The 27,377-nt window shown below is 57.1% G+C and overlaps 1 protein-coding gene across 1 annotated transcript; it reads left to right on the plus strand.

Annotated features, from left to right (window-relative positions):
* Window positions 1-1,528: 1,528 nt before the first annotated feature.
* Window positions 1,529-12,832, plus strand: CAPN10 (calpain 10). Its single transcript, XM_021678989.2, has 12 exons — window positions 1,529-1,809; window positions 4,034-4,165; window positions 5,349-5,545; window positions 6,319-6,536; window positions 8,114-8,255; window positions 8,945-9,111; window positions 9,443-9,723; window positions 10,157-10,359; window positions 10,527-10,782; window positions 12,092-12,291; window positions 12,483-12,528; window positions 12,766-12,832. Exons 1-12 carry the CDS (start codon window positions 1,684-1,686, stop codon window positions 12,793-12,795), a joined length of 1,998 nt encoding a protein of 665 aa, XP_021534664.1. The 5' UTR covers window positions 1,529-1,683; the 3' UTR covers window positions 12,796-12,832.
* The last annotated feature ends 14,545 nt before the right edge of the window (window positions 12,833-27,377 follow it).

Below are 27,377 nucleotides of genomic sequence, written 5' to 3' on the forward strand. Positions count from 1 at the left end.
TCAGAGAACATCCCTTGAAAAACAACAGGGAGTCATCCGGGCACAAGTGTGAGCAAAGTCACGGAGCACAAAACCTCCAGAGTAGTGATAACCTGGCGGGCTTGAGGGGAGCAGGCAGGGCTCAGATTCCATAGAACCCGTTAACACCCACAGGCTGGGGAAAGGAAATGGTCAGATGTGTGTTGTACATGTCCGCAGGAAGCTGCCTGCTCTCCAGACTTTGGAAGCCTGGGTGAGTGGCACAGATCCTAGGCTGGCCTCAGTTCTGCTAAGCACCCCAGTGTGCTACCTGGGGAGAATAGTCCAGCAGCCCAGGCCAGGTGGGAAGCTTGTCACTTACTCCTTCAGGACCCCGACGTGAAGCAGAGCCCAGGCCTTTCCGGATTCCCTTCAGCTACAGGGCAGCCGCCAGCCTCCCAAGGAGTCATCAGCATCTTCCGGGAGAGCTGCCACCACAGGAATGCCACGAAGTCCTAGCATCCCAGAGACCGCTGTTGAGATACCTAGTTGTTTTCTAGAACCTCGACAGAGTGCCCTAGGCCCCCAAAACAGCCTGGTGGGTGGGGCTCACACAGTGTGGCACTCTCAGAGGGAGGAGCTGCAGCCATCACAGGAAACTGGGGCAGAGGCTCCAGGACCAGTTCTCTCTCCTGCAGTAGGGACTTGTCGGATCCACCGCAGGACTTGGGTCGGACTACCCTTCCTACCCGGGGGCTGCGTAAAAGCAGCCTGGAACGCAAGATCTGAGTAATCCTAGCAGTGGCGGAGAGCTGCCACGAGAAGGGTTGAGGCCCCTTCTCCTCCCCTGCCCGACCCTCTGTGAAGGCTCCGGTCCCACTGAAACAGGCTTCGGGGGGGCAGGCAGACAACAAGCCTCCGGCTGACTGCCTTCCGTGCTTCCCAGGAACGGGGAAGCACCGGTTCCTGCAGCAAGGGTGAATACTCAGGCAGGTCCGGAAATCCCTGTCCTCGCCTGCCCGCAGCTATAAGCGCGCTTCCAGCAGGTCACTCACTGTCCAGCCCACCAGGACCATATGCCCGGTCATCTGCTGCAGCCTCCTCCCCTGCCCCGCTAAGGACCAGCGCGTCTGATCCCAAGGGGTCTCGAGACAACGTCCCAGGCCCGGCAGGCCCTCCCCGCGGCCGGGTCCCGCCGGGAGCCCAGCCCTAAGCCACCGCCGCAGCTCGCAGCCGCCGTCGCCGCCGCCGCCGCGCGCCGGGAGGAGAGGCGCATTCTGGGAGGCGGCGCTGCATGCTGGGACCTGTAGTCCGCGGCCCGATCTCGGCCGAGGAGGCCTCTCGGGTCCCTTCAGCCCCAAGAGCCCGCGAGTCCAAGCGGCCCCGACGCCCCGGCCCAAGCTGCACCGGCACGAGGACACGATGCCCGTCGGAAGGCCGGGGGGCAGGCGCTGCTGGGTCAGTTCCCCAGACCCCGCCCCGGAAAGAGAAGAAAGCCGGGGCGACGGCGCCGTCTCGCGAGAGCAGAGCTCGGGAGCCACGCCCCCTGAGGGGGACGCGGACTTCCGCCGCTCGAGTGCGATTAGGCCGCTGTGTCACGTGGCCCGGCGGTTACCGCGGCGACCGAGCGGGCGCGCGCGGGACCTGCGCTGGACTCGCCTTCCTTCCCGAGCCGCGCTCGGCGCCGGGGCCGCGGGCAGCCCATGGGAGCCCGGGGCGCCCAGGATGCGGGCGCCGGCCAGGGAGCTCTTCCGGGACGCCGACTTCCCCGCCTCGGACTCCTCGCTGTTCTCCAGCTTCTCCACGCCGCTGGCCCAGTTCCGCGAGGACATCACATGGAGGCGGCCCCAGGTGGGGCTGTTGGCGCGGGTCTCGAACCTCGGGTCGGGCCCCGAACCTCGGGTAGGCGCCCCGCGCGCTGCCTCCGGCGGGGTGCCGCTGCAGCCCTCAGGAGCGGGGGGTCCCTCGGTAGGGAGCCACCGCGGAGCTCCTGGCCCGCGCCCTCGAGAGCTCGGTTCCGAAGGCGGTTCGGGGCAGGGCGAGACGTCCGGTCCAGCAGATGCCAGCCCTGCCCCTCTGCTGCTCCGACGGGCGTCTATCCGGACTGAGCTTCTGGACTGCGTGGCCCCCCTGGCCACAGGCGGTCCTGCTCTGTTTCTTGTGTTTGCCGGGATCGACTATGCTCATGATCTTCGGGAAGGGCAAGGCTCTTTGGACTCCGTGCGCCTGCATTTTCACATGTGAACGCTTGAAGGCGGCAATTTAAAGGGATGCTCTGGCCTAGTGCTATGTTGGTATCTTTAGAAATGGTTTATCTGCTGAGTAAGACTTCTCAGGAAGGGCCCTCCCCTGCCTGCAAGTACACAGTCTTAATGGAGACGTCTGCATGGTCACCAGTCCTCGGAGCACTTGGCTCTGGCCACAGAGGTGCTTGGGCAGCACGGAAAGTGCCAGTTTGGTGTGGAAGGAGGCAAGGGCCAAAGCATGAAGTCTTATAGGTCGTGCCAGTGGAATTGGGGTTAAAAATGCGTTTTAGGCACAGTGGGAGGCCATTAGAGGGTTTTAGTAGAGGAGCAATTTGAGTGGGTTTGTGTTTTAAGAAGCTCACTTTTACTGCTGGCAGGGAAGTGGATTAAGGGCAGGAATGCAGTGGTCCTAGAGAAAGGTAAAGGGGGTCAGGGTAGTCTGGCAACCTTTAGGATGGGGCTTTGGAGTGGATGGATTTGAGAATTAATTTGGAGGGGGATTAATAAGTTTTAGTAACCGATTGGAAGTAGAGGGTGAGGATAAAGTAAGGATCAAAAACGACTTCGAGATTTTTAGCCTGAGCACCTGGGTAGATGGTGGTCCTGTTTGATGTGCTGGGGGACAGTGGGAGGTGGGGGACAGCTAGGGATGGAACTCTTGCGTTGCGTTTTGCTCTCACAGATGTGAGCAGAGCTCTCCACAGGCAGGTGGGCATGAGAGTCAGGTGCTCAGGAAGTTCTGGGCTACAGGACCCAGACATCAGGGAACGGGGACCATGACAGGGCCCAGGGCCCCGAACAGTATCTCAGGAGAAAGTGGGTCTGAAGAAGAAGACAAGGCTTGGAATTGAGACTTGAGCGACCCTAACATTTCCCAGTGGGTTCAAGCAGTTCCCTGGCAGGTGGCCTGGAGAAGCAGCAGGTGGCAAGGTGAAAGGACAGCCAGGAACATGTGGAACCATGGGAGCCAAGAGGGGACTGTGGGGGAGTGCAAGGGGACAGCCACTGTTCTGATGTTGCCAAGCATCAGGGAAGACGAGAACAGAGAGAAGCCCGTTGGATTTGACAACGCAGAGGTGACTGGCTGGGAGGCTAGAGGGGCCTGTGCTGAGTGAGCGGGAGGGAGGAAGTAAGGACGGCAGCATCTTCGAGAAGTCTGTCAGAGAAGGGAATACTCAAGGGGAGATAATGCAGGGGGGACAGTATCTTAGAGAAGATGGGGGTTCTGTCTGCCCTACGCTGGTGGAATTCTCCCTGCAGGGGGGAGGAGGCGGGGGTCATGGGAAGAACCCTGGCTCTAAAGGCAGGAGAGGGGGTCAGGTGGGGGTTGCTTCTGAGGAAGCTTCTGGCAAGGTCATCAGCTCAGAGGGGCGTGGGCAAGGGCAGGAGCGTGGAAGTGTTAAGAAGAGAGGGGGAAAGGGGAAGGTATAAAGTAGTCTGGGTTTGGGGAAATTCAGCCGGATTCCAGCAGTATGGAGGATCCATCTGAGATTTACTGTTGTGAGCTTAAAGTGAAATCATTTTCTAGGGCAAGTTAGCTGTTTCAAGAAGGGGGGTGGTGAGACTCATCTAGAGTTGGGGTTTTGCCACTTTAGGAAGGTGGACAGAGAGAGACAGGGACCCTGGGACCTAAGCTGGACGGGGTGATCTAAAGCCAGGAGGGACTGACAGATCGGGGCTGTGAGAGGCCAGCTGTTTCCCCTCCCCTCTTAGGTGATGTGGGTGACCAGGAAAGCTCCTCCCCGGTGCCTCTCACCTAGATCCTGTCTTCTTAGTTTTAGAGACTAGCCTTCAGGCATGATGTAACTGGGTGATACTCTTTATTCCAGGAAATCTGTGCCACGCCCCGGCTGTTTGCAGATAACCCACAGGAGGGACAGGTGAAGCAAGGGCTGCTGGGAGACTGCTGGTTCCTGTGTGCCTGCGCCGCCCTGCAAAAGAGCCGGCACCTCCTGGACCAGGTACCGTGCGGGGCGGGCAGCTCTTCTGCTGTCTTCCTGTCTGCTGTGCACAGGAAGGAAGCAGGAAGCAGGGCAGCTGAGCCTCCTGCTCTGTGGGCTCTGCTTGGTCACCCGGCACAGCTGGCAGGACGGGAGAGCTCTGCTCTCAGGCCACAGGGGCTCCGAGGCGTGGGCACTGTGTCCCCCCGTCCCCAGGGCTCCAGCGCGGGGGCTTCCTGCCCTGCTCTGCCCTCCTGAGCCCTGGGTTCTGTGCAGGCAGAGCTGTGTGTTTGGGATGCAAAGATGAGCGCACAGCCGCCTAGAGTAGGAAGGGTCGGCGGAGGGGTCCTATGCCCTGGTTTGCAGTAAGTTTCCCTAGCTAGTTGGTTTTTTGTTTTTTTTTTAAACAGGTTTTGAATATAAATTGGCAAAGGGTGATTAAAACTGTTTCGGATGCTAGGCAGATGGAACAGGTGTAAAAGGCCTGCTCAGAGTGCTTCTCCAGCATTCACAGCTTTGTTTGGCTCGCTGCTAGATGTCACTGATTAATGCAGCAACAGTGAGAGTGGTGACCTCTTCCGAGCTACTCCCATGTCAGCAGGCCCCGCTAAGCGCACCGTAGTTGCTGGCCTTTGTTCTCACAGGCCTTGCTGGCTTTGACCCTCGTTTGCAAACGAGGACGCTAAAACCGTTGTTACCATGTTCGTGGCTAGTAAGTGACAGAATCAGGTCCAGCAAGTCTGTGTAGGTGCAAAGCCCACATGTGTCTTATTCTGGGTGAGAACTCCAAAGCTGGCAGTGAATGCATTGGGTCCAGGCGCTGGCGGAGCTCCTGAGGCACCCCACCTACCCCCACAGCTGGGGTCGTCTGCAGCCAGCTCTGTCAAGAATTGCCTGTAAAAGTCAACGTTTGTTTTGGATTCGGGTCGAGTGCTTATTTGGGACAGTAGGACATCATGGTTGGCTTTAAGTTTTTGGAGACACTTAGCTCCCTCGTGTGGTCCTAAAACGTTTTACCAAAAAGTCTGTTAGTTTTCTGTGTGACGACTGGGTTTTGTGCCAACACTGACGTCCGGCTGCGGAGCAGAGTCGGGCCTCTGGCAGGGCAGCAGGGTACCGTGGAGCAGCTCTGGTGACGGCGCGTGGGAAACACTGTGTGGTTTGTCTCTCATGCTCTCCTTTTGCCTTTCCCTGTGCGTGGTAGGTCTTTCCTCCAGGACAGCCGAGCTGGCATGACCACACATACCGCGGCTCCTTCACCTGTCGAGTTTGGCAGTTTGGACGCTGGGTGGAGGTGACCATAGATGACCGTCTGCCTTGTCTTGCAGGGAGACTCTGCTTCTCCCGGTGTCAGAGAGAGGATGTGTTCTGGCTTCCCTTACTGGAGAAGGTCTACGCCAAGTACGCGTGCTGGAGGCTGGAGGGGCTGGGCCGGGGTGGGCTGGGGAGTCACAGCTGCCTGAGGCCGCCCCTGGGGAGCATGTCTCCGCTCTCCTTGGGCTGCAGCACCCTCCTCAGTCCCCGGGACCTGGCAGCCAGACCTGCGGTGGGACCGAGCTGTCCAGAGACAGAACTCTGAGACGTGGCCTGTGGCGTGCGTCTTCCCCCGGCCCATTCCCTTTCCCCGTCCTTGCTTTAAACTTGGGCCCAAAGGCATCACTCAGCATGGCAAGCCGTGGGAGGGGTGAGGGGTGAAGCCACCCAGGTCTCAGTGCTGCTTGAGGCCGTGCCCCTCACCCCGGGTCTGAATGGGAAAACTTCCCTCTTAAAATGCAGCGATGAGCCTGCAGGAAGAGGCCGCACGGATAGGCAGGCCTTTGTACAGAGGGAGTGAGGAGGGCCTGCGGGGATGTCGGCGTGAGCGCCTCCGTCCCGGGGCGAGGGTGGGGTTTGAGCCTGAGAAGTGGAAGAGTGGGTGTTCACAGCCTCACACCCCACGCTGCCTCACTTTTGTGTCCGCACTGGAGGCCGCAGGGTGTTGCTGGGCTGCTGTGCTTTCTGGCCTTTGAGGGTCAGATGACGTCTGTACTTAGTGAGGACGAGGCAGGAGTAAAGAGAAGCGATTGAAGTGGTGGGTGAGGTGATTTGGGGGTGTTGCAGACGCGGGGATGGAAGAGAGGCAGGGCGCCATGCCCCCGTGCCAGAGGCTCACTCCCTGTGGTTGCCCCCCCCAGGGTCTATGGGTCCTATGAGCACCTGTGGGCAGGGCAGGTGGCGGATGCCCTGGTGGACCTCACCGGGGGCCTGGCAGAAAGGTGGAGCCTGAAGGACTTGGCAGGAACCAGTGGCCAACAGGACAGGCCTGGCGGCTCAGAGCACAGGACTTGCCGACAGCTGCTCAGCCTCAAGGACCGGTGTCTGATAAGCTGCTCGGTGCTCAGCCCCAGAGCAGGTAAGGCGGCAGGCAGACAGCAGCGGGACGGGCCTGCGCCCCCGGGCACCCCCACAGCCCCCACAGCCACACAGGGGTTTGTTCTCAGGGCCCCGTCAGGACTGAGTGGAAAGCAAGACGTTTGTCCTTCAAAGCTGGTGTCTGGTGTGTGACCTCCCCTGCCGCCTGTCCTTCTCCAGAGGGAAGGTCCTTCTCCCTTGACTTTCTTCTTCCTTCTCCCTGACTTACGAGTAGGGCGAGGCTGGAGCGTCTGCCAGGGCAGCCGCCGCCCGGACGCTTGAGAACCTGGTGGCGGCGGCATCTCCGGCCTGGCTGGCAGCCTGGCAAAATCAAACTCAGGTTTTCATTTGAGTGACATCCGCGCTCGTTAGAGGAAGTTTCTTGAAAGGAAGAAACCCCGCCCACAGAACTATTTTTCCGTGGCCCTCGGGGCTTTTCCACAAACAGGCGTGTGTGCCACACACGACATTGTGCTCTCGGGCGCCGCGCACACCGCCTTGTCTCATTCCGTCATCGAAGCCGCCGTGTTTTCTTACGCTTTCCTTGAATGCCGGGCGATTTCGCACATTACAGATGGCATTACTGAACGTTTTCACGGTTGACAGCGTTCACATTTAGGATGATTTTCATAATGGGGTTTTGGCCCAAGAACACGGACACCGAGGTCAGCGGGTGCGTGTGGACAGCGAGCGCTGCCGACGTGGGTGAGGGAAGCCCGCAGACAGCCGTGCAGACCGTGCGGGACACGGCGCCCGAGCTCTCCCTGAGAGTGGGGCAGGGCTCATCCTTAGCGCTCCGGGCTTCGCGGACACCCCCAGGCGGAGGGGGTGCTGCTGGTGCGCAGCTGGATCCCACGGAGGTGTCAGCGCAGACGCCCAGAGTGGTGGCTACGACGCCATTCTAAATAAAGCTTTTAAAGACGTTCCAGAGCTTTCTCCTTCTCTCTGGACCGCCCCCCCCTTCCGCAGATGGGGCTCCAGTCACCATCTGGCTCCTCCCTTTCCACATGGTTTGACCCAGGGCTCTGGGGGCTCTGGCAAGTGGGGTTGTTTGCTCTCTGGGGCCTCCAGTCTTCCCCCAGCAGCGTTTGGTCCCACGGCCCCCGGCCGTGCGTGCCCCACCCCCACCCCACGCGGCCGGCCTTTCCAGGAGGAGACTGCTCTTCCTGCCCATCCCAGACCCGTCCCAGACCTGCTGCCGACGACGCTTATGGCCGCACGTTTGAGAACCGGCCCAGCACCGGGCGCCCTGCGCTGCCGTATCGGCCAGCCGGCTGTCCTCGCTCGTCCACCCAGGCGGGGACCAAGGCCTCGAGAAGGGAAGGACCTGCCAGGCCCTTGCCAGCGGGGCCACAGTCCACACCCAGGTCCTTTGCCGTGGCTGTGCACTGGCTAAGGCCGCTTCTGAGCTCACTTGTCCACAGTGGTCAGGAAAGGAGCCCCGGTGGCCCGTGGGGATCTGGGTGTTGCTGTGGCCACAGTCGGGTGGGCTAGAGCATCCCACGGGGAGGGAGACAGACCTGTGCATCCGCCCAGTTTGGGGACTTCCTGCCCACAACGAAGCTGTTCCTCACCCAGGTGCCAGGGAGCTGGGGGAGTTTCATGCCTTCATTGTGTCCGATCTGCGAGAGCTCCAGGGCCGGGCCGGCCAGAGCATCCTGCTGCTGTGCATTCAGAATCCCTGGGGCCGGCGTTGCTGGCAGGGGCCCTGGAGAGAGGGGTGAGTATGGGCGAGGGCCAGGGCTTTGCCACCGTCAGCGAGGGGAGAGGGCTGGGGCCCCGAGTGGCAGCGGAGAGCCATCGCAGCCATGCGTGTGCCCGGGCTAGTTTGTAGCTGGTCAGCGCAGTGCGCGGTTGGTCTCCCACAAGGCCCCTTGGCACCTGCTTGTGGTCCCCCGGGTCCGGTGTTTGGCCCTAGACAGCCCCAGGAGGCTGGTTTAGTGCTTGGCGCCGGGACCGAGGCCGCCCTAGGCCTTGGGCTCCTATCTTGAGGGTGCCCACGGAACGGTGGATGCCCGGTCAGGCTGCGGGTGACAGGGACATGTGGGATGCCCGAGTCACAGTGCTCAGCTCAGCTTTAAGGCCTTTACTGACGCCAGGGACCAGGATTGAATGAGGGCCCTGGGTCCACTCCCCTCGGCCGACCACAGTTGGTCAGCAGATCCGACCCTGGCTCCAGTGTGCAGGAGGCTGGCGGCAGTTCGGTGTGAGGTGATCGGGCACGTCCTTCATTGGCCTGCTCATGGGCACAGCCCTGGGCAGACGTGTCCGGAGGCAGGAGCCTCAGGGAAGGAGAGAGGGGATTGCCCCGAGGAAGGGCCGGCAAGAAGCTGGCAGGGCACAGGCCTCCCCAGTCAATGCTGTCAGCTGTGGGGTGAGGGGCTGCCGCTGAAGTGAGCTGCCTTCCAGGGGCGAAGGGTGGAGCCGGGTGGACCCAGCCGATGAGTCTGAGTTGCTGTCCCAGCTGCAGGAAGGAGAGTTCTGGGTGGAGGAGGAGGAGTTCCTCCAGGAGTTTGACGAGGTCACCGTTGGCTTCCCAATCACGGAGGCCGGCCACCTGCAGAGCCTCTACTCAGGTAAGGGGGAGGCCTGCACCTGAGGGGAGGCCGCCATCACCTGGGGTAGGCCCTTGGGGGACGACAACCCACACGTCTCTGCCCTCTGAGGTCAGGGCTGAGCGGCCACCGCATCCCCCTAGGGGCTCCTGGGCACGACCCTCGCCCCAGGCCCTCTTCTACTTCTGTGTGCGGAGAGATGGCTTCATCCCTTGCCGTCCCAGGCGGCTTCAGGTGGCAGGAGACCATGGGGCCCCCTCCTGTAGGGTGCTGTAGCCGGTGGGGGTGAGAGTGGCGGGGCAGCCCGCGTGGGAGCCCTTTCCTGAAGCTGCTGTTGCTGGCTCTCCCCTAGGAAAGGCGCTGTGCCACACTCAGGAGCTGCCTGGGGCCTGGGTCAAGGGGCAGTCGGCAGGAGGCTGTCGGAACAACAGCGGCTTTCCCAGCAACCCCAAGTTCTGGCTGCGGGTCTCAGAACCGAGCGAGGTGTTTGCCGCTGTCCTGCAGAGACCCAGGGTGTGCGCCGCGGGCCGGGCAGGCCGGGTTCGGGCTCCGGTGGGGGACGGACCTGCCACGAGGAGCCTGGCCAGCTTCCTGGGTGAGGACTACCAGGCCGTGGGCCTGCATATCTGGAAGGTAACTCTGCCCTGGGCCCAGCTCCCTGCTCAGGGTCTGGGGTTGCTGGGACACGAGCGACTGCCGGGAGCCTCTCCGACCTCATCCTCCGGGGTCGCACGCCCGCTGGAGCTCCCACAGCCCCAGCTCCGCCCGGCCGGCGTCGTCAGACAAAGGGAGATGAAGCAAAAGCAGCCCTTGGCCGACTGGCAGGAGGGAGGGGGGCACGGCCCTGTCTAGACCGGTCTGCTCTCCCCCAGAGCAGGAGGACTTGGACCCCGGGGTCAAGTGAGAGCCCTGGGTGGGGGGCACTTGGAGCTGGGCTGTGCCGTGCTGGGGAGGGACCCACAGGCCTGGGGGCTGTCTTTCGTTAAGTCGTTCGAGAGGCCCTTCTGCTGGGCGAAGGCGGTGGGGCCGGTCTCCAGACGGTGGCACACAGTCCTCCTCTGTGCAGGTGGAGAAGCGGCGGGTCAGCCTGCCCAGGGTCCTGTCCACGCCCCCCGTGGCCGGCACCGTGTGCCATGCCTACGACCGGGAGGTCCACCTCCGCTGCGAACTCACGCCAGGCTACTACCTGGCCGTGCCCAGCACCTTCCTGAAGGACGTGCCGGGGCAGTTTCTGCTGCGGGTCTTCTCTAGCGGGAGAGTCTCCCTCAGGTGAGAGGGGCAAGGAGGGACTCTAGGCTGTTCTCCCCCGAGGGCCCGGCTGAGGAAAGGGGAGTGCGGCCCCGGGCAGCGTCCTAGAGGTTTGCGTGTATTCGCAGCCCACGGCGCAGGCCCGGAGCGTGCTACCAGCCGCCCTCCTGTGTGTCTTTCCCGGGCAGTGCCATCAAGCCGGCGGCCGGGAGCCCTGCCCCTGGGGAGGCCCTGCCCGCGGGCGAGTGGGAGACCGTGCAGCTGCGGGGCTCCTGGAGAACCGGCCAGACAGCCGGGGGCAGCAGGAACTTTGCCTCCTACCCGAGCAACCCCTGCTTCCCCCTGTCGGTCCCTGAGGGCCCAGGCCCCCGCTGTGTCCGTGTCACCCTGCGTCAACACTGCCAGGACACCCAGTGCCACCCCATCGGCTTCCACGTCTTCCAGGCAAGTTCCTCCTGCGCTGGGGGGGCCGGGGGGAGGTCCTCAGAGACTCTGTGTCCCCACCGGTGGCCGGGCGTGACCGAGGCCTGGACTCGGTCATGTGGGCACAGTCGGCTGGCCGGTCCCATGCAAGGTCCATGTCTCGGTTTCCTGAAGTCTGTAATTCACTGGGGTCCTGGGTCAGCTCACACGGCCTCTTGGCCACTCCCCCAGCTCGGGACGACGGCGTCATGAGGTCAGTTCTGCTCCCCAGAACTGTGCCTCCCGCCCAGGAGACCCGATGGCATGCCCCGCCCTTCCCCGTGCCCCACACCCCCTGGGGCCCCTCCTCGGGAGAGCGGGCGTACCCTGGGGGCTGGGAGGAGGCCCTGGCCCAGGCTCGCTGGGCAGAGCGGGAAAGGGAGGGAGGGAACCACACAAGACAGTGTGGGGCCCTGGTGGGCAGATGCCACTGAATGCTCAGATGGTTCTCGGGCCAGAAAGCTGTCCTGGGTGGAGAGGAGCAGGTCCTGAGGCCCAGGTGGGGCCTATACGTCATAAACACCACCCCGAACCTCCTTCCTCCACCTCAGCAGCTCTCGTTGTGCTGTGCCGCAGGTGGGACACCTTAGCAGACCTGTGGTTGGGGGAAGGGGGACAGGCACAGTGCCAGAGGTCAGAGGTCACAGGCCCAGATGCCATGGTAATGAAGTGGCTGCCAGCCCACATGTGTGCTCCTCCTTGGGGCCCCACTTCAAGATGGGCTTGACGGATTGGTGGGTGCCCGAGGAGGGCATGGGCCCACACGATGGCTCCGTTGTGGGGTGGGTGCGCTCAGCCTGGGCTGCAGATGATGGGAGGGAAGGGTAGGCAGGTCTCTGAGAAGCTTCTGTACCCTTGGGAGGACAGGGCCTCTGCGCTCCCCAAGAGCGGAGGGCTCATTCTGGAGTCTTGCCCCGCCCGGGCTGCCAGCTGGGGCACCAGGAGCTCTGATAAAAGTGCCAGCACCAGGAGCCAATCAGGTGACTCGGGACGGAGCCCTGGGCAGTGGTGGTGGTGGCGGTCCCCCAGGCAAGGGCCGCCCGCCTAACAAGGGCCGTGGGGCCTCGGTGAGCGGTGAGCCCAGCTTGGCAGGCTTGGCAGGTCTCCCTCCGTGGAAAACGGCAGGTGTGTGATGTGGGAGATCCAGGCGGACGGCCCCAGGCTGGTCCTGACCCCAGACATCCCAGCCTCAGAAAGGGGGGGAAGCCCCGAACCGAGGAAGGAGAGCAGCAGGGTGGCCGTGGCGGCCCAGTGGACAGCCCTCCGCCGTCTGAGCCCGTGCGTCCCCCAGGTTCCGGTGGCCGGCGGGAGCCAGGGTGCGCCCGGCCTGCTGCTCCAGGAACCTGTCCTGAGCTGCGTGCCGCATCGCTACGCCCAGGAAGTGAGCCGGCTCTGCCACCTGTCGGCAGGGACCTACCGGATCGTGCCCTCCACCTACCTGCCGGACACAGAGGGGGCCTTCACGGTGACCATCGCCACCAGGATAGACAGGTGGGGCTCCAGGGCTGGGGGCCCTCAGTGTACGGTGTGCACCTGCCGTCGTCGCCTCCGCCCCGCCCGCCCGGCTCTGACTGTCCCAGCAGACCGGCAGGGGAGCACGTCAGCTTGCAGGGGCCAGGCCGGAGAGCGCGGCCGCTCCTCGAGCTGGCGGCCAGCCGGGCTACCTGTCCTCTCTCCTGCAGGCGCTCCATTCACAGCCAGGAGAGGCTGGGGCAGCTCCTTCAGGAGGTAGGTGTGGGGCTTGGGTCAGGGCTCGGCCCGTACTCCGCCTGGGGGCCACATTCCCGCAGGCTCCTCCCGGGGGCCACGCCGCAGGCCAGTCTGTGCCCTGGGACACAGGCACCCTTGTCTCTTGCCAGGAGGGCCGGGAGGCTGGGGCCGCAGTTACACCAGGGCAGTGCGGCCAGGTGCATGAGGGGGCGGGCCCCCGCCGCCGCCCACACCTCGCCGTCTTCCCTCCTGCAGGCCTCCTTCATGGCAGTTAGGAAAACCTAACCGGCTGACCCCCCCATGTCAGCTCCGGCGACTGGGGGTTCCGAGGGGCTCCCTCACGCGGTGCCACCAGCCTCAGCACCGCGGCGGCCGCGCGTGCTCGCAGGTCCAGGCGAAGACCCCGGCCCGCGAGGCAAGTAGCCCGGGGCGCAGCAGGTGCTGCGGGGAGCGCACACCGGGCGCCTCCGTTCCACGCGGCTAGGGCGCAGAGCTTCCCGGCGACCCTGCACAGCATCTGCGCCTGGCCCCAGAGAGAGGCCCTACAGCAGATGAGAGCATAGTATGACAAATCTTGTTTAGGACTATTTACGTGCAACATTTTTAGGAAGTAACTTTATAAATAAACGTGAGTGCTGAGTGGTTGAGAGACGAGCCGTCTCGGGTGGCGGGGGGCTCGGTCCGCTCTCGCTGAGGAGGAGCGGCAGGCCCGGGCCCTGCCTTCCCGGGGTCCCCCACCAGCCGCTCCTGCACTGGGGGTGGCCAAGGCCTCCGGGACGGGCCGGCTGGCCTGTGAGGCGGGCGCAGCGGGTGCTGAGGGGTTTGGAGGGCCGGGGAGGGGTGGGCACACGGGTACAAGAGCAGGAGGAAGGGCCTTGCCCCCGCTGGCTGCCCGGAGACACCCCGAGGGGCTGCCAGCTGTAGCTGTCTGCTTCTGACGTGGGAGGAGGCGTCCCTTCAGGCCCCTGGGCCCATGACCAGTTGGACACAGTAGGCCCTGATCTCATCCGGGCCTCTCGCCCACCACCTCCCACTTCTCTGACTCGCCAGCGCCCTGTTGTCACCGTCACCCAGGTGTCCAGCTAACGCGCCACCCTTCCAAAGGAGGGCAGGGGGCCGCTCCCGAGAGAACCGCTGCTCACTGCCCCACCCCCCTCCACATATGGCAGGACGTCTCTAGAAGGCAGGGCCTGGCCTTTCTGTGGCAGAGGGGCGGGATCAGAAGCTGGTGGCGCTGCGTGAGTGGCCCTCGCTGCGACCCTTTGACCGGTTCTCCGGGGCCGAGTGAGGACAGGAGGGCCCCCAGGATCTGCAGCCTCTTAGATGGGAAGGCAGCCTGGAGGAGGCAGCCAGCCACCAGCTAAGCGGGGCTTCGGGGCTCGGCCATGGCCGTGGGGCGCAGACGGTGGCCCCTGTGCCGGAGGAGGCGGAGGGTGTGCCCCAGCACGTGCGCCCTTCTGGCCAGCAGCCCCCGGCCCGCGCCAGCCTCGTCCTTCCCTCACGTGGCTCCTTCAGCTGACCTTGCCCCCAGGGCATCCTCAGTGGCTGCCTGGTTCCCCTCGGCAACGCCACCTCCTGGCCCAATGACCTCCAGAAGTAGCTTGCGTTCTCTGGGCTTCGGTGTCCTTGCGGAAAACGTGTCCCGTGTCTGGGCTCTGGCTCTCTGCTTTGCCCTGGAGCCCTTGGCCTGGCTCGGCCTGCGGAGTGGGTACCAGCTTGGCTCATCCTGCTGAGGAAGGGAGTGATGGAACGTGGACCTGTGCCCCCACCACCCCACAGTGAGACACAACCCCCCCCCCCAGGCATCAGACACCTCCAAGCTCCGCCTCTCTTCTCATGTCTGCCGTCGTCCCCCACTCCCAGCCCGATGCAGGATGCACCAGCTGAGCTGGGGGTACAGACCACAGAGCCCCACAGGCTCAGGGCCAGCCCACAGCTGCCTCACCCCTCTGCCATGTTGACTGGTATGGACTGGAGCCCCCCCGCCCCAGCCCCGGCCTGCAGCTCCAGGGACCCCAGCAGCCACGGCTGGCCACACCAAGGGAGTCCCAGCGGCCAGGCCCCAGTGGAGTCCCGATTCTGTGCACCTGCCAGTAGGGGACTGCGTAGCGTGAAGGGCCTCCCCCCTGCATCTGGTGGCCCCGGCCGACCCGGAAGGGTGGGTTTGGGTGTGTGCAGCTGAGAACAGCACCTTTTCAGCCTTCCCGGCAGACGTTGCCCCACATCACCTGTTCGGGCTTCCTTCTCCTTATCACTTCCTGCTTCAGGCAGGCAAGCTGTGCCCTCCCCGTGGGAGCCGTGTCCTGCCCAGTCCTGGGCCTGGGTCTGCTCTCATTGGCCTCGCCTGCCCCCTCCCCCAGGCCTGGGTCAGCCTTGGGGGCGTCAGGTGTTCTGGGGTGAGTATCAACATCCTGGTGCCCTGGGCGCAGTAGTCAGGGAGGGGGCCTGGCCAGGCAGGGCTTCCCAGGTGAGAGGCAGGATGGAGCTGGGTGAGCAGGCCCAGGCCAGCCAGGCTGGGGCAAGGTTCTCAGATGCTGCAGGCCCCTTCCTCTCTGTTTCTCTGTCTCTCCATTAATAGTCATTTTTTTCTTGCTCAGTGTCCCATGTCTGCGTCATTTGGTCTTACTAGATTTTTTTTCTTCTCTAATATTTAACAGATGGAAGCTAGATTTGCTGCCTTTTGAAATGAACAGAAGAGTCACTTTTTTCCTTGGGACACTTTGGTGTCTTGGGGACCCCAACACAAGGCCTTGGACATGGCTGCTCCATCAAGGAGATGCTGTTTACTGGTTTTGAGGATGAGTTTTAGGGGGCAGGCTGGGCCTTCCAGCCCCCAGGAGTACTCAGCTCTGCGGCTCGGGCCCGGTGCCCACCTGGGGGACCTGAGCTGCAGGGCTCCGGCTGGTCCTCTGATTCCCAGCAAGTGCCATCTGTCAGCACAGACAGTGGTCACGCGTCTGGCCTGGGAGCCTGCTCACTCGGGCCCTGGGGGACACGCGGCATGGAGGTTTAGTCACCAGGCTTGTGCACGGTTGCCTAAAGCACCCCCCATCCCATGCCTGCCCTCCCCCGCCCCCCCAGGGCCAGGGCTCAGGCTTTGCCCATCCTCAGCTGTCTGTCCCTTCCCAAATCACCCAGGAGGAGAGGCTGATAGACAAGAAGACCGCCCTGCCTTGGGCTGGGCTGGCTGCTCTGTCAGGGGTCAGTCCTGGTCCCCTGTGTGTTCGTGGGGCCTGGACAAGTGTGATGTTGGGGCGCCAGGATGCGTGTGTGTGTGTGTGTGTGTGTGTGTGTGTGTGTGTGAGATCTGACTGATGTGCTCTCATCCCTCCTCCGCCAAGCCCCAAAGAGAAGACCCATCAGCATCAACATCCCTCTCTACGCTGCTCCCCCATTCCTTCATTCTGAAGCCCCTCTGAGCCTGTGTGGGGTGTTATGGATGTGGCCAAGAGGCCCAGCACACCTGCCCTTGAGGCATGCACAATCCATTAGGGATGACTATCTGCACACAGGTCATGTGGATACTCCTGATGGTGAGGGACAGATGACACATGGGGGTGGTCCTTGACCAGCCCGGGGCCAGCAGTGCAGGGCAGGGGCTGACAGAGGAGCTGGGCACCCGCAGGGAATGGAAAGAAGCTCTCTGTGCCTACGGTGTGGGGAGTAGGCTCAGAAAATGTGGCAGGAGCTGAGGCTGGAAAAGTAGGTAAGGGCCTTGAGGTCCATTTAAGGAGCTTGGGTCTTATGTTTTGGGTGGTAGGGAGCCACTGCACAGTTGTAAGCAGGGTCTGATGTGTGTGTATTTGACATCTCTCTCTCTGGTAAAAATTTCTGGATGGGGAGGGCACCAAGCAGAAGGCTGTTACAGACATCAAGGGAGAGATGATCATGTCCTTGCCGGACGGGAGGTAGTAGAGGCAGAGACAAGAGGTCAGTGTTGAGGTAGAGTTAGGAGGCAAAATCAATAGAACATGATGCTTGATGGATTATTAATTAGATCGATCACATAAATCAGCATGACGAGAATTGATCCCTTCCAATCCATGAACATGGTCCATTTTTTGAGGTGGTCTTTAATTTCTCTCAGCAATATTTTGTAGCTTTGAGCATAGACATTTTATACTTTTTCTTAACTACTTTGTTTTCTGACACTTGCAAATAATATTGTATTTTGAAAAGGGTTTTATTTTTCCAGTTTATTGCTAGTATATAGGAATACATTTTTTGTATATTAATTTTGTGTCCTATAACCTTGCTAATTCACTTATTAGTTCATAGTTTTGGGGTTGGATTTTGGTTTTGGGTTTGTTTGTTTGTTTTTGTAAATTCCTTAGGATTTTCTACATACACAATTATGTCGTATGTGGAAACAGAAAGTTCTGCTTTTTTCTTATCTGAATGCATTTTTTCTTGCCTTATTTCTGCTGGCGAGGACCTCCAATACCATTTTGAATAAAAGTGGTGAGAGTCACTTTCCTTGTTCCTGATCACAGTGGGAAAGCATTCAGTCTTTTACCGTTAGGTGTGATTTTTTTCTGCAGGTGCCCTTTGCCAGACTGAGGCAATTTTCTTCTATTCCTAGTTTGCTGAGAGTTTCTATCATAAACAGATGTTGAATTTTATCAAACGATTTTTTGCATTTATTGAGAGGATTATATAAATACTCCCCTTTATTTTATTAATGTAGTCAATTATATTGGCTGACATAGTAATGTTAAAATAAACCTTACATTCCTGGGATACTTGTTTGTGATGTATTATTTGTTTTATATATTGCTGGATTCAGTTGGTTAATATTTTATTAAGGATTTTTGTATCTGTGTGTATACATGATTTGATCTTTATTTTTCTTTTCTTATAATATCTTTGTCCAGTTTTGAAATGAGGGTAAAGCTTGCCTTTGAAAATGAATTTATAAGTGTTCTCCTTCTTTATTTTCTGAAAGTATTTAGAACTGATATTATTTTATTCTTAAATGTTTGATAGAATTCATCTGAGTCATGAGTTTTCTTTGTGGAAAGGTTTTAAATTTTGAATTCAGCAACTTTAATAGATATAGACTACAAACACAGATATAGACTATTCAAATTTTATTTCTTGTACAAATTTTGGCAAGTTGTGACTTTTAAGAAATTTGTGCATTTCAACTGAGTTGTCAAGTATATTTGCATGAAGTTAATAATGTTCTTTTATTATTCTTCTAATGTCTGTAGGATCTTGATGCCTTCTCTTTCATTCCTGATATTAGTAATTTGTGGGGTATTTTTTACCTTGATCAGTCTAGCCAGAGGTTTATCAGTGTAACTGATCTTCTCAAAAACAAAACAAAACAAACTTTCATTTTATTGGTTTTATCTATGTTATTTTTGTTTTATATTAAATTTCCACTTTTTCTTATTTTCTTTCTTCTACTTACTTGGGTTTAATTTGTTGTTGTTTTTCTCCTAGGTTACCAAAGTGGACTCTTAGATCAATGATTTTAGACCTTTTCTCTTTTCTAAAATAAGCACCCAAAGCTACGAATTTTCCTAAAAACATTGCATTAGCTTTATCTCGCAAATATTGATAAGTTGTGTTTTCATTATCATTTAGTTCAAAATATTTCCTAGTTTCCCTTTGATTACTTATTTGACCCTTGAGTTAATTATAATTATGTGTTTAAGTTCCAAATATTTGGGCACTCTTTAGATACCTTATATATCTTTTTGTTATTTATTTCTAATTTAGTTGTGTTGTATTTAGAGAATATACTCTAGATAACTTAATTCCTTTTAATTGTATTGAGACTTGTTTTGTGGCCTAGCATTATGGCCTATTTTGGAGAATGTCCACACGTGTACTTGAAAAAAATACATACTCTGCTGTTGTTGGGAATGCTGTTCTCTTAAGTATCAGCTTGGATAAGCTGATTGATGTTGTTCAAGTCAGCTATATCCTTATCAGTTTTTCTCAGTTACTGAGAGATGCGTCAAAATAACCCATCGTTGTTGTGGATTTCTCTATTTATCTGCTAGTTCTATTAATTTACTTCACATATTTTGAATCTCTGTTACTAGGTAATACACATTTAGAACTGTTAGACATTCTTGACAAGTCGATCCTTTTATCAAAGAAATGTCCCTTTTTATCTCTGGTAATATTCTTTGTATTGAAGTCAATACATTTGTATTCTTTGTATTGAAGTTAATTTACCCATTCCAACTTTCATGAAATTATCATTTGCATTTTCTATCTTTTTCCATTCTTTCATTTTGTTTACTTTTAACCTATCTTTATGTTTAAAGTATGTGTCATTTAGATAGTATATTATCACTTTTTGCTTCTTTAACCTAGTTTGAAAATCTTTGCCTTTTAATTGGAGCATTAGACCAATTACATTTAACGAAAGTGTTGATGTCGTTGGGTTAAATCTACCATCTCGCATTTGTCTTCTATTTATCTCATCTTTTCTTTGTACCTTTTCCCTCCCTCTTTTGGATTGAATGTCTTGTTTCATATTCCATTTATATCCTCTATTGGCTTATTTATTCTAACTCTTACTTTTTCAGTGGTTGCTATTGGGTTTATAATATGCATATTTAACTTACTGATGACTGATTGGATGTAGAAGGAAGGGGGAAAGGAAAGGAAGGGGAAATTGAGTGTCAAGAATGGTAGTCAAATATCTGATCTGGAAGCAAGGAAGATCATTCTCTGAGATGGGGAACTCGGAAGATTAGTGTTAAAGCAGGAGGTGTTGGCGAAGGGGGATGTTGTCAGTTTTGGGCAAGGGCACTTGAGGTTCTTGTAGGACATCCAAGAGAAGATGCTTGGCAAGCAGTTCCATGCGTGGTCCAGCGGCCTGGGCTGGAGCCAGCAGCTGGGCTCGTGGGCATAATGGCGATTGTTGAACCAGCGGGAGTGAGTGAATCTGTTTGTGGCGAGTGTGTGTTGGGGCAAGAAAAGGGTCTAGAACCCAGCCCCATGAGCCCCTATTTAGGGACCCAAATGGAGAACAGCACAGGTGTGAAGGGAGAGGCCGGAGAGGAAGGAGCAGAACAAGGCAAGTGTGCCACCTTGGAGCCAACAAAGGCACTGACTTGGCAGCTAGCGCTGGGGTCGCCACGGGTTTCAGAATTCGGGCAGGATGCAGGGGCCCTCGAAGGTCACTGGGGAGTCCACTCTTTAATTTGTGAATGTGTCCATGGCTGGACACTTAGATCTATCTGATATCTTAGTAAAACGCTTAAAAATGAAGAACTTTGCCACATGCTGCTGGGAGTCCAGTAAGATGAGATGATGCCCGTGAGGCCCCTGCCGGGGTCAGTGACTGATCGCGCTGGGACCCGGCCCTCAGGGGCCGAGCACGGTGGGGCGCTGAGGGGCCGGACTCCGCGTGAGGACACCTCCTGCAGGAGGACTGAGCCCTGAGCCACCACACGCTCCGCTAGCTGGGCTCGGCAGACAGCTGGGCCCATGGTGGGGGGCGGTCCCTCATTCAGACCGTGCCTCCGGCTGCCAGACTGTGGCTTCCTGCGAGCATAAGACCCACCATGAAGGCACTGCCTCTGACCTAGAGGACGAGGCTGCCCCACGCAGCTCAGGGCCTGGCGGGGGCGTGCTCAGCAAATATGTGCTGGAGGAAATCAAAGTGGACAGGTGGGCATGGGTGAAGCTGTTGGGGAGCAGGCTGCCATGGGTGGGCCTGCAGGACGGGCAGCTGGGGAGGAGAGAGCAGAGGTGGGGTGTTCCAGGTGAGGGCGAGCGGATGTGAGAGCATGGACCACAAAACTGTGTGTGTGCATGCGTGTGTGTGTGTGTGCGTGTGTGTGTGTGAGAGAGAGAGGAATGTCAATGCAAAATGAACAAACCTTTAGAATATCTAGAAGTAAGAAAGGGTTTTATTTGAGCCCAGGTTAGGACAGCTGCCAGGAAATGTGCCTTCACAGGGAAGAAAGGGCTCTGGAGAATGAACAGTTTTTACAGGGCTATAGACTTTTTGCATCTTGTAAAAAGCTCAAAAGATTACAGATTAACATATAGGCAGGAATCAGGAGTTTTATCGTCAAGGAATGCAGGGAGTAGGGCATTGATTGGTATCTCAAGGACAAGATGGTTTTCCTTTAGGCTACTCATTCACAAAGCAGGTGTACAACGCATGCAGGGTGGGCCACAAATCAGGCTTTTGGTTTGAACCAAAGCCTGATTTCTAAGTCTAAAAAGAAATCTAAAATGGCTTCCCGTGTATATCAGGCCTTTAGAAGAGTTTTCCTCTGATCACAATGCAAACAAGATTCTGGAAAAAGAACCTTGAACTCCAGATTTTTAAAGTGAGCAACTATCAAGTAAAAAAATTAAGTTTTGCTCTATGACTCCTTAATGCCTGGCTCTAACCCTACCCTAACCCTGCCCCCACCCTGACCTCCCCCTCACTCTAGCCAGAGACCCAACCCCAACCGTGGAGGGGCCCACTGTCCTCCCTCCCCCCGTTCCCCTCACCCTCACACCTGACTGTGCACCTCCTCCCCACCTCAGTGGCCCTCCTGCCCTCCGGAGCCCACCCCAGGTCAGAGGGTCGGCTCAAGTCCCTCACTGCTCCTCCCCTGGCCTCTGGTCCCGGTGGGGCTGCATCCAAACTTCGTGCTGGGGAGGAGCCCAGGCTGAGCATACCAGTTTCTCCTCTCTGCACTCCCCGCACCCTTGAGCCGGTCCCTGCCGCCCCCCCGCCCCCCACCTCCCGGGGCCTTAGCTCTGGCCAAGGCAGTGCGGGGTGGAGGCTGCTGCCCAGGCGGGTGGTGGAGGCCGCCCAGCCCCCCAGTTCTGAGGAGGCCTCAGCTCTCCAGGCCGAGCTCCGAGTCCCACACGGAATGGGCTTCATCCTCTGGATATTGGGTGGTTCCCAGCTAGTGCCCTCCTTTGTGTGTAGTCCCTGTGGGGCTGGGCCGGGCGGGAGCTCCCTGGGCACAGCATCTCTGTCCTCTCGGCTCAGGCTCACACGGGCCCCCCAGGCCTGCCTCTCCACCCGAGAGCCCCCCGCATAGACACAGCTTAGCAGCTTAGACACACGCGTGTGTGCACGCGTGTCCGTGTGTGTATAGGTACATGCACGTATACGTGTAATGTCAACCTCAGAAATAAAGCTCATTTCTTTTATCAGCAAAATGGGTTTATCTGGAAATCGAGAATTGCACTTCAAGACAAGCAAGGAAGGAGAGGAGGCTTTTTTATAGCGGGGGCAGGTGGTTGAAGTGTAGTGGCTTCTCATTGGCTGGGCCGTGACAGCCTCTCGTTGGCTGGGCCGTGACTGCATCTCGTTGGCTGGGCCGTGACTGCCTCTCATTGGCTGGGCCGTGACTGCATCTCGTTGGCTGGGCCGTGACTGCCTCTCATTGGCTGGGCCGTGACTGCCTCTCGTTGGCTGGGCCGTGACTGCCTCTCATTGGCTGGGCCGTGACTGCCTCTCATTGGCCGGGCTGTTGCCAGGGCCAGAAGGAAATCTTTCTTCCTGCTGCTGGGGTAAGAAAGTAATATCCGTCCCCCTGCAAGGTGGTGTCTTCCTAGGGGGGGTGGTCTGCAAATGGCCACGAGTGGCAGGCCTGGAGAGTTTCCCCTGCGGCTCCCAACCCCATTCTAAAAGAGTTTTCTTCTATTCAGTTTCACAGTGTATGTGTGATGGGTGTATGTTTGCTGTGTTTGCATGTACGTGTGTGTATATGTGTGTGTCTGTGGTTATGTATACGCACAGACGTGCATATACGTGCATGTGTGCATGTACACATATGGCTATGCACGCGTGTGAACGTGTGTGTACGTACATGACGTGTGCGTGAGGAAGAGGAGGGGGCTCCTGCACCCCAAAGCCGCATCTGCCCCATGCAGCCCGCCGACCTGCTGGGGCGGCCCTGGGCCGCCCTCTGTGGTCAGGAGTCCTCTCCTGGGCATGCCTGTTCTGTTCCATGGTTTCTCCTACTGTCTTTGTCCGGCAGGGATTTCTCACCCTTTTAGGACCACGGAGAAGACCCCCCTTCTCCTACACTACCATGGAGTTGAAAGAAAACTCACAGATGTCCTTTCCTTACTTTTTATAGATTTGTAGTTGGTACTTAGCCTTGCATTTCTTAAACTTTTTATTTTGGGAATTTGCAAACAGATACAAATAGAACAGTAATGAACCCCATGTGGTCATCACCCCCAACTCCAGCAACGATCAAATCATGACTGCTGCTATTTCACCCACCCTCCATCTACTAGCTTGGGATATTTTGAAACAAATGCCAGACATCATATCATGTCATCTACAAAAATTTCAGTGTGGATAAAAGATAAAGATTGAAAAAATACACGTGCAGGACAACATTGCCACACCCGACCCAAAATGAGCAGGACTTTAGTTTTATCACACATGCAGTCAGTCTTCACCTCTTCCCCGTTGTCATATACACCTTTAAAAATAGTTGGATTGGATTGGGATCTGAGGAGTCCGGCTCGGGGCCCAAACCCTGTGTGTGATCTCCGAGGCCTGCCCGTAGGCGGCCACAGAACTGTGGCCTGCAGGCCTCGCCGCCCAGCTTTGCAGTCTGTGAGTGGGCCTGTGCCGAGAGCTCTTCGTACACGTGCATGGCTAGGCGTTACCGCCGTCAGACCTGCTTCCCGGGGTCCTTGGCTGAAGCTCTTTTTCCCACTCTGACTCGGTGCTTTCCACTCCCAGCCTTGCCCCACTGTCCCTGGTGCCCCCGCACCATACACAGGTGGGAGCCTCATATTCAGGGCTCCTCAGGAGTGAGGTGGTCCTCTCGCCCGTCTGCAGGCGGTCGGACTCTAGCTCATGTAGCCATGGGGGTAAATGGAACACTGAGAGGCCGTTGCCTTTCTTTGGTCCCTGGACTTTGCTGTGACACTTGATTGTGACTTGCAGTTTGGCTCGGCATCCTAATTGGCCGCGGACACCAGCAGCTCAACAGGATGCAAATAAAAGTCCCTCCACTGACTGATGTGTGGTTGAGTCTCTTAAGTGACACATTCTTCCTTCATCTCTTTATCTCCCCTCATGACTCTTGCTTTTGATGCCCAGCCCTGCAGAGTGGCCCACAGACTGGAGCTTGCTGCCGGCACCCCTGGAGTGTCATGGGTCCTATTCCATGCCCTCTATGGCTCTTGTCCCCGGGACCCAGCTCCAGTGGCTTAATCAAGCTCAGTTGTGATTTTTTGTCTGTGGCCAGCCACTTCATGAAGGGACTGGTTGTTTGTTAAGTATAATTGCAAATTCATGGATTTAAGCACTTTTTTGTGTTCCAATTCATGGAAATGGTTCTCCTATTGACATTCAAGGCATCTCATCTTTGGCCAGTGGGAGTGAACTTGAGTTAACTCCTGAATCCTTTAGACATTGGCCAAGAGTCTTGATCTACTTTGTTCTCTAGGATGAAAAACTATTCCAGGCCCATTCTATACATTTCCTAACCCAGACCTGCAAGCATCCACTGCCTTCAGGAGCCCCTCTTTCTCTTCAAGAGAAATGGTATCTAGAGACCAATATCTGGGTGCTTGGGGTGCTTGTTTTTAGGTCTTGTCAGTGGACAGAACTAAGATACTAACTTTTCTTTTTAAGATATAACGCAGTATGAGCACATACTGATACTATTCACTCAAATTCACATCTGCATGCTTTTCACTGAACCTTTTTGAAAATACATCTGCATCTCCTTTATTCCACACCGGGGGGCGCCTGGATGGCTCAGTCGTTAAGCGTCTGCCTCCGGCTCAGGTCATGATCCCAGGGTCCTGGGATCGAGCCCCACATCGGGCTCCCTGCTCAGCGGGAAGCCTGCTTCTCCCTCTCCCACTCCCTCTGCTTGTGTTCCCTCTCTCACTGTGTCTCTGTCAAAATAAATAAATAAAATTAAAAAAAAAAAAAGTTATTCCACACCGGAAACTTCAACAAAGCCCAGCATAATTATTCATTTGTTGTATCCCACAACACAATAATCCCAAAATAACAATACCAACATTACTATCAATAGCATGATTACTGAAAACAGTTTAAGATGCTTTTATGTATTTTAAAAATCCTTGGGTTATGAAGATATACAGATGAAACTGTGTTTTAACATTATTTGGAAAATGATTACAGAAAATGAACCATTTTTGACATTCTTTTTGTACCCAGGCTATATAGATAACAGTCAAATACTGGATTTTAAAATCACTTGGAAGAGTTTGCTATCAGGTGATGATGCAAATTAATTGGCTTTATCTTGCTTTCAAGTTTAAAAATTTCCTTTAGGGGCGCCTGGGTGGCTCAGTTGGTTAAGTGTCTGCCTTCAGCTCGGGTCATGATCCTGGGGTCCTGAGATCGAGCCCCACGTCAGGCTCCCCAATCAGTGGGGAGCCTGCTTCTCCCTCTCCCACTGACCCTCCCCACCTCTCTCTCTCTCAAATAAATAAGTAAAATCTTAAAAAAATAAAATTTTTTTTAAAAATGTAATTTAATTTAGTAATTACATATTTACATGCTCTAAAGCCAAATCTACAAACCAAGATATATGCCTATATGTAGAAGTCTAGTTTCTATTCTAGTCTCCCTTCACCTCCTTCCTGCCTGTTCCCTATAGGTAATAGTTTAATTTAAAACAAATTTAATGGCTTATTCTTCCATTCGTAAAGATAGAAGCTGCTGGCGTGCTATAAATGAATAAATATACATCAATGCTTTTTTTCACTTAGCAATCTGTCCTGGAGAAAACCATTTAATAACGTATAGACTATTTCTCCTTCCCTTTTTACAACCTCCCGGTGCCCCACGGCGTGGACAGCAAGCATTTCATGTGCGCAGGGCCCTCTGGACAGACATCTGAGGTGTCTGCAGGCTGTGCTTCCCTACCGCATGGCAGGGAAGGGCCTCTCCAGTCTCCTCTTCCTCACTCGGCTGGTCTGTCTGTGGCACAGATTCCTGGAAGTGGGATTACTGCGTCAAAGCGCAAGGCCTCTCTAATTTTGCGGGATTTCCAAGTCCCCTCCAATGGGGTTCGTATCATGTTAAATACCAACGGATGATATCTGAGGATGTTTCCCCCATAGATGGCTGTCAGACACTGGGATTACCTCATCTGACAGGGACAAATCGTATTGCGATGACTTTTAATTTATATTTCTCATTTTATGAATACGCTGAGCATCTTTTTAGGTCTCCAATGAACGATCTGCTTCTCATGGTTCCTTTTCTGTGAATCTGTTCCTATCTCTGTCCGTTGGTGTCTTGCCCAACCTCCAAAGGAAGTGGTCCTGGGGAGGGACAAGGAGAAGGACACAGGACGAGCAGGGAATGCTCAGCAGAGTTCGTCAGGGGAAACTGAGGACCCCTGCCCTGGCATCTCCTGGGGTGCTGGAAAAGCAAGCCACTTCTTGGGCCCACCGCAGACAGACTAGCTCAGAGGAGCGCAGGCGGGAGGCCTGCTGCCCTTGGGGTTGGGGGGGAGCCTCCTCCTGAAGATGCCCCTTTCCAGGGAGATGGCCCTTCTCGGGCTCCATGCACATCAGCTGTGGACATCCCCAGTGACTTTCAGGCAGGGGTGACTGCGGCGCTCTGCCCACCACACTCTCAGCCAGGCAGGTTCTTGGGCAGCAGTGCCCACCCAGACGAGGAGCCCTCCTAGGGAGGGTGGGCGCAGTGAGTGGGGATGGCTCCCCAGGTGGGCTCCAGGACCGCTGTCTCTGCTGCCCCCGGGGACCAAGGTAGGGAGGCGCTCGAAGGCAGCATCCCCAGGCGTGGGGCCTGGCGTGGGACCAGGCGCGGGGCCAGGTGTGGGGCCTGGCATGGGGCCTGGCGTGGGACCAGGCGTGGGGCCTGGCGTGGGGCCTGGCGTGGGGCCTGGCGTGGGGCCTGGCGTGGGGCCAGCAGCCAGCCTTGCAGTCAGAGAGCGCCTGAGGCAGAGAATCGGGAAGGAGGTCTATCAGAGTAAGGGAGCCGTTCAGGGGTCAGCAAAAGCAGAAAGTGCCTGGGAGGCACCCGCGGCTAGAGCAGCACCCCACCACCCACCCCACCACCCCTGCCTGGCGGGGTCCCAGAGGGGGACAGCCCCTCAAGGAGCCAGCCTGGGAAGAGGGGAGCAGCAGCTGTCCAAGGGTGAGTGAGCCATCCTGGGGCAGCTGGGGGCCATGGGGTCAGCAAAGCGCCAGGCACCTGCTGCCGTCCCTGCTGGATGAGGGTGCGGTGCGTGGCATGTGGCAGCCCGCAGATGGGGACACTTCTGTCATTTGCGGGTGTCCAGATGCTCCGAGGCATCTTCCAGCTGGGGGCAAAAGGCGCAGCTGAGCACAAGCAGGGGGGTGGGAGGTGTGGGGGAGGCCGGCTGCCCCGAGCCCTGGTCCCTGAGTGTCTGAGGGCAGAGACTGTGCGAGGCTGCGCCCTGCTGCTGCTGGAGGAGGGACAGGGGAGGAAAGTGCTCAGGGTGCTCCCGTGCTCAGCCTGTGTGTCTGCCAGGCTGGGGGGCAGGGGTGGGAGGGACAAGACAGCAGCCCCCCATGGACACTCAGACCCCTCTGTTCCCATGCTGCACCCCCCAGTGTGACCTAGGATGCCACAGGTGGGAGCAGCCCAGCCAAAGTCAGCAAGACCTCAGGACCTCAGGACCCCTCAGGACCTCCTCAGGCCCTCAGGACCCCCTCAGGACCCCCTCAGGCCCTCAGGCCCTCAGGACCCCCTCAGGACCCCTCAGGATCTCCTCAGGACGCCCTCAGGATGCCCTCAGGACATCAGAATCCCTCAGGACTTCAGGACCCACTCAGGATCCCCTCAGGACCCCCTCAGGCCCTCAGAACCTCCTCAGGATGCCCTCAGGACCTCCTCAGGACCCCCTCAGGACCCCCTCAGGCCCTCGGAACCCCCTCAG

This window comes from Neomonachus schauinslandi, chromosome 3 (genome assembly GCF_002201575.2).
Source record: "Neomonachus schauinslandi chromosome 3, ASM220157v2, whole genome shotgun sequence".
Lineage (NCBI taxonomy): Eukaryota > Metazoa > Chordata > Mammalia > Carnivora > Phocidae > Neomonachus > Neomonachus schauinslandi.

Coding starts and splice junctions, on each gene's coding strand:
- CAPN10 (XM_021678989.2), top strand. CDS start 1,684: ATGCGGGCGCCGGCCAGGGAGCTCTTCCGGGACGCCGACTTCCCCGCC. Junction 9,724..10,156: donor TGGGCCTGCATATCTGGAAG/GTAACTCTGCCC, acceptor TCCTCTGTGCAG/GTGGAGAAGCGGCGGGTCAG. Junction 10,360..10,526: donor AGCGGGAGAGTCTCCCTCAG/GTGAGAGGGGCA, acceptor TTTCCCGGGCAG/TGCCATCAAGCCGGCGGCCG.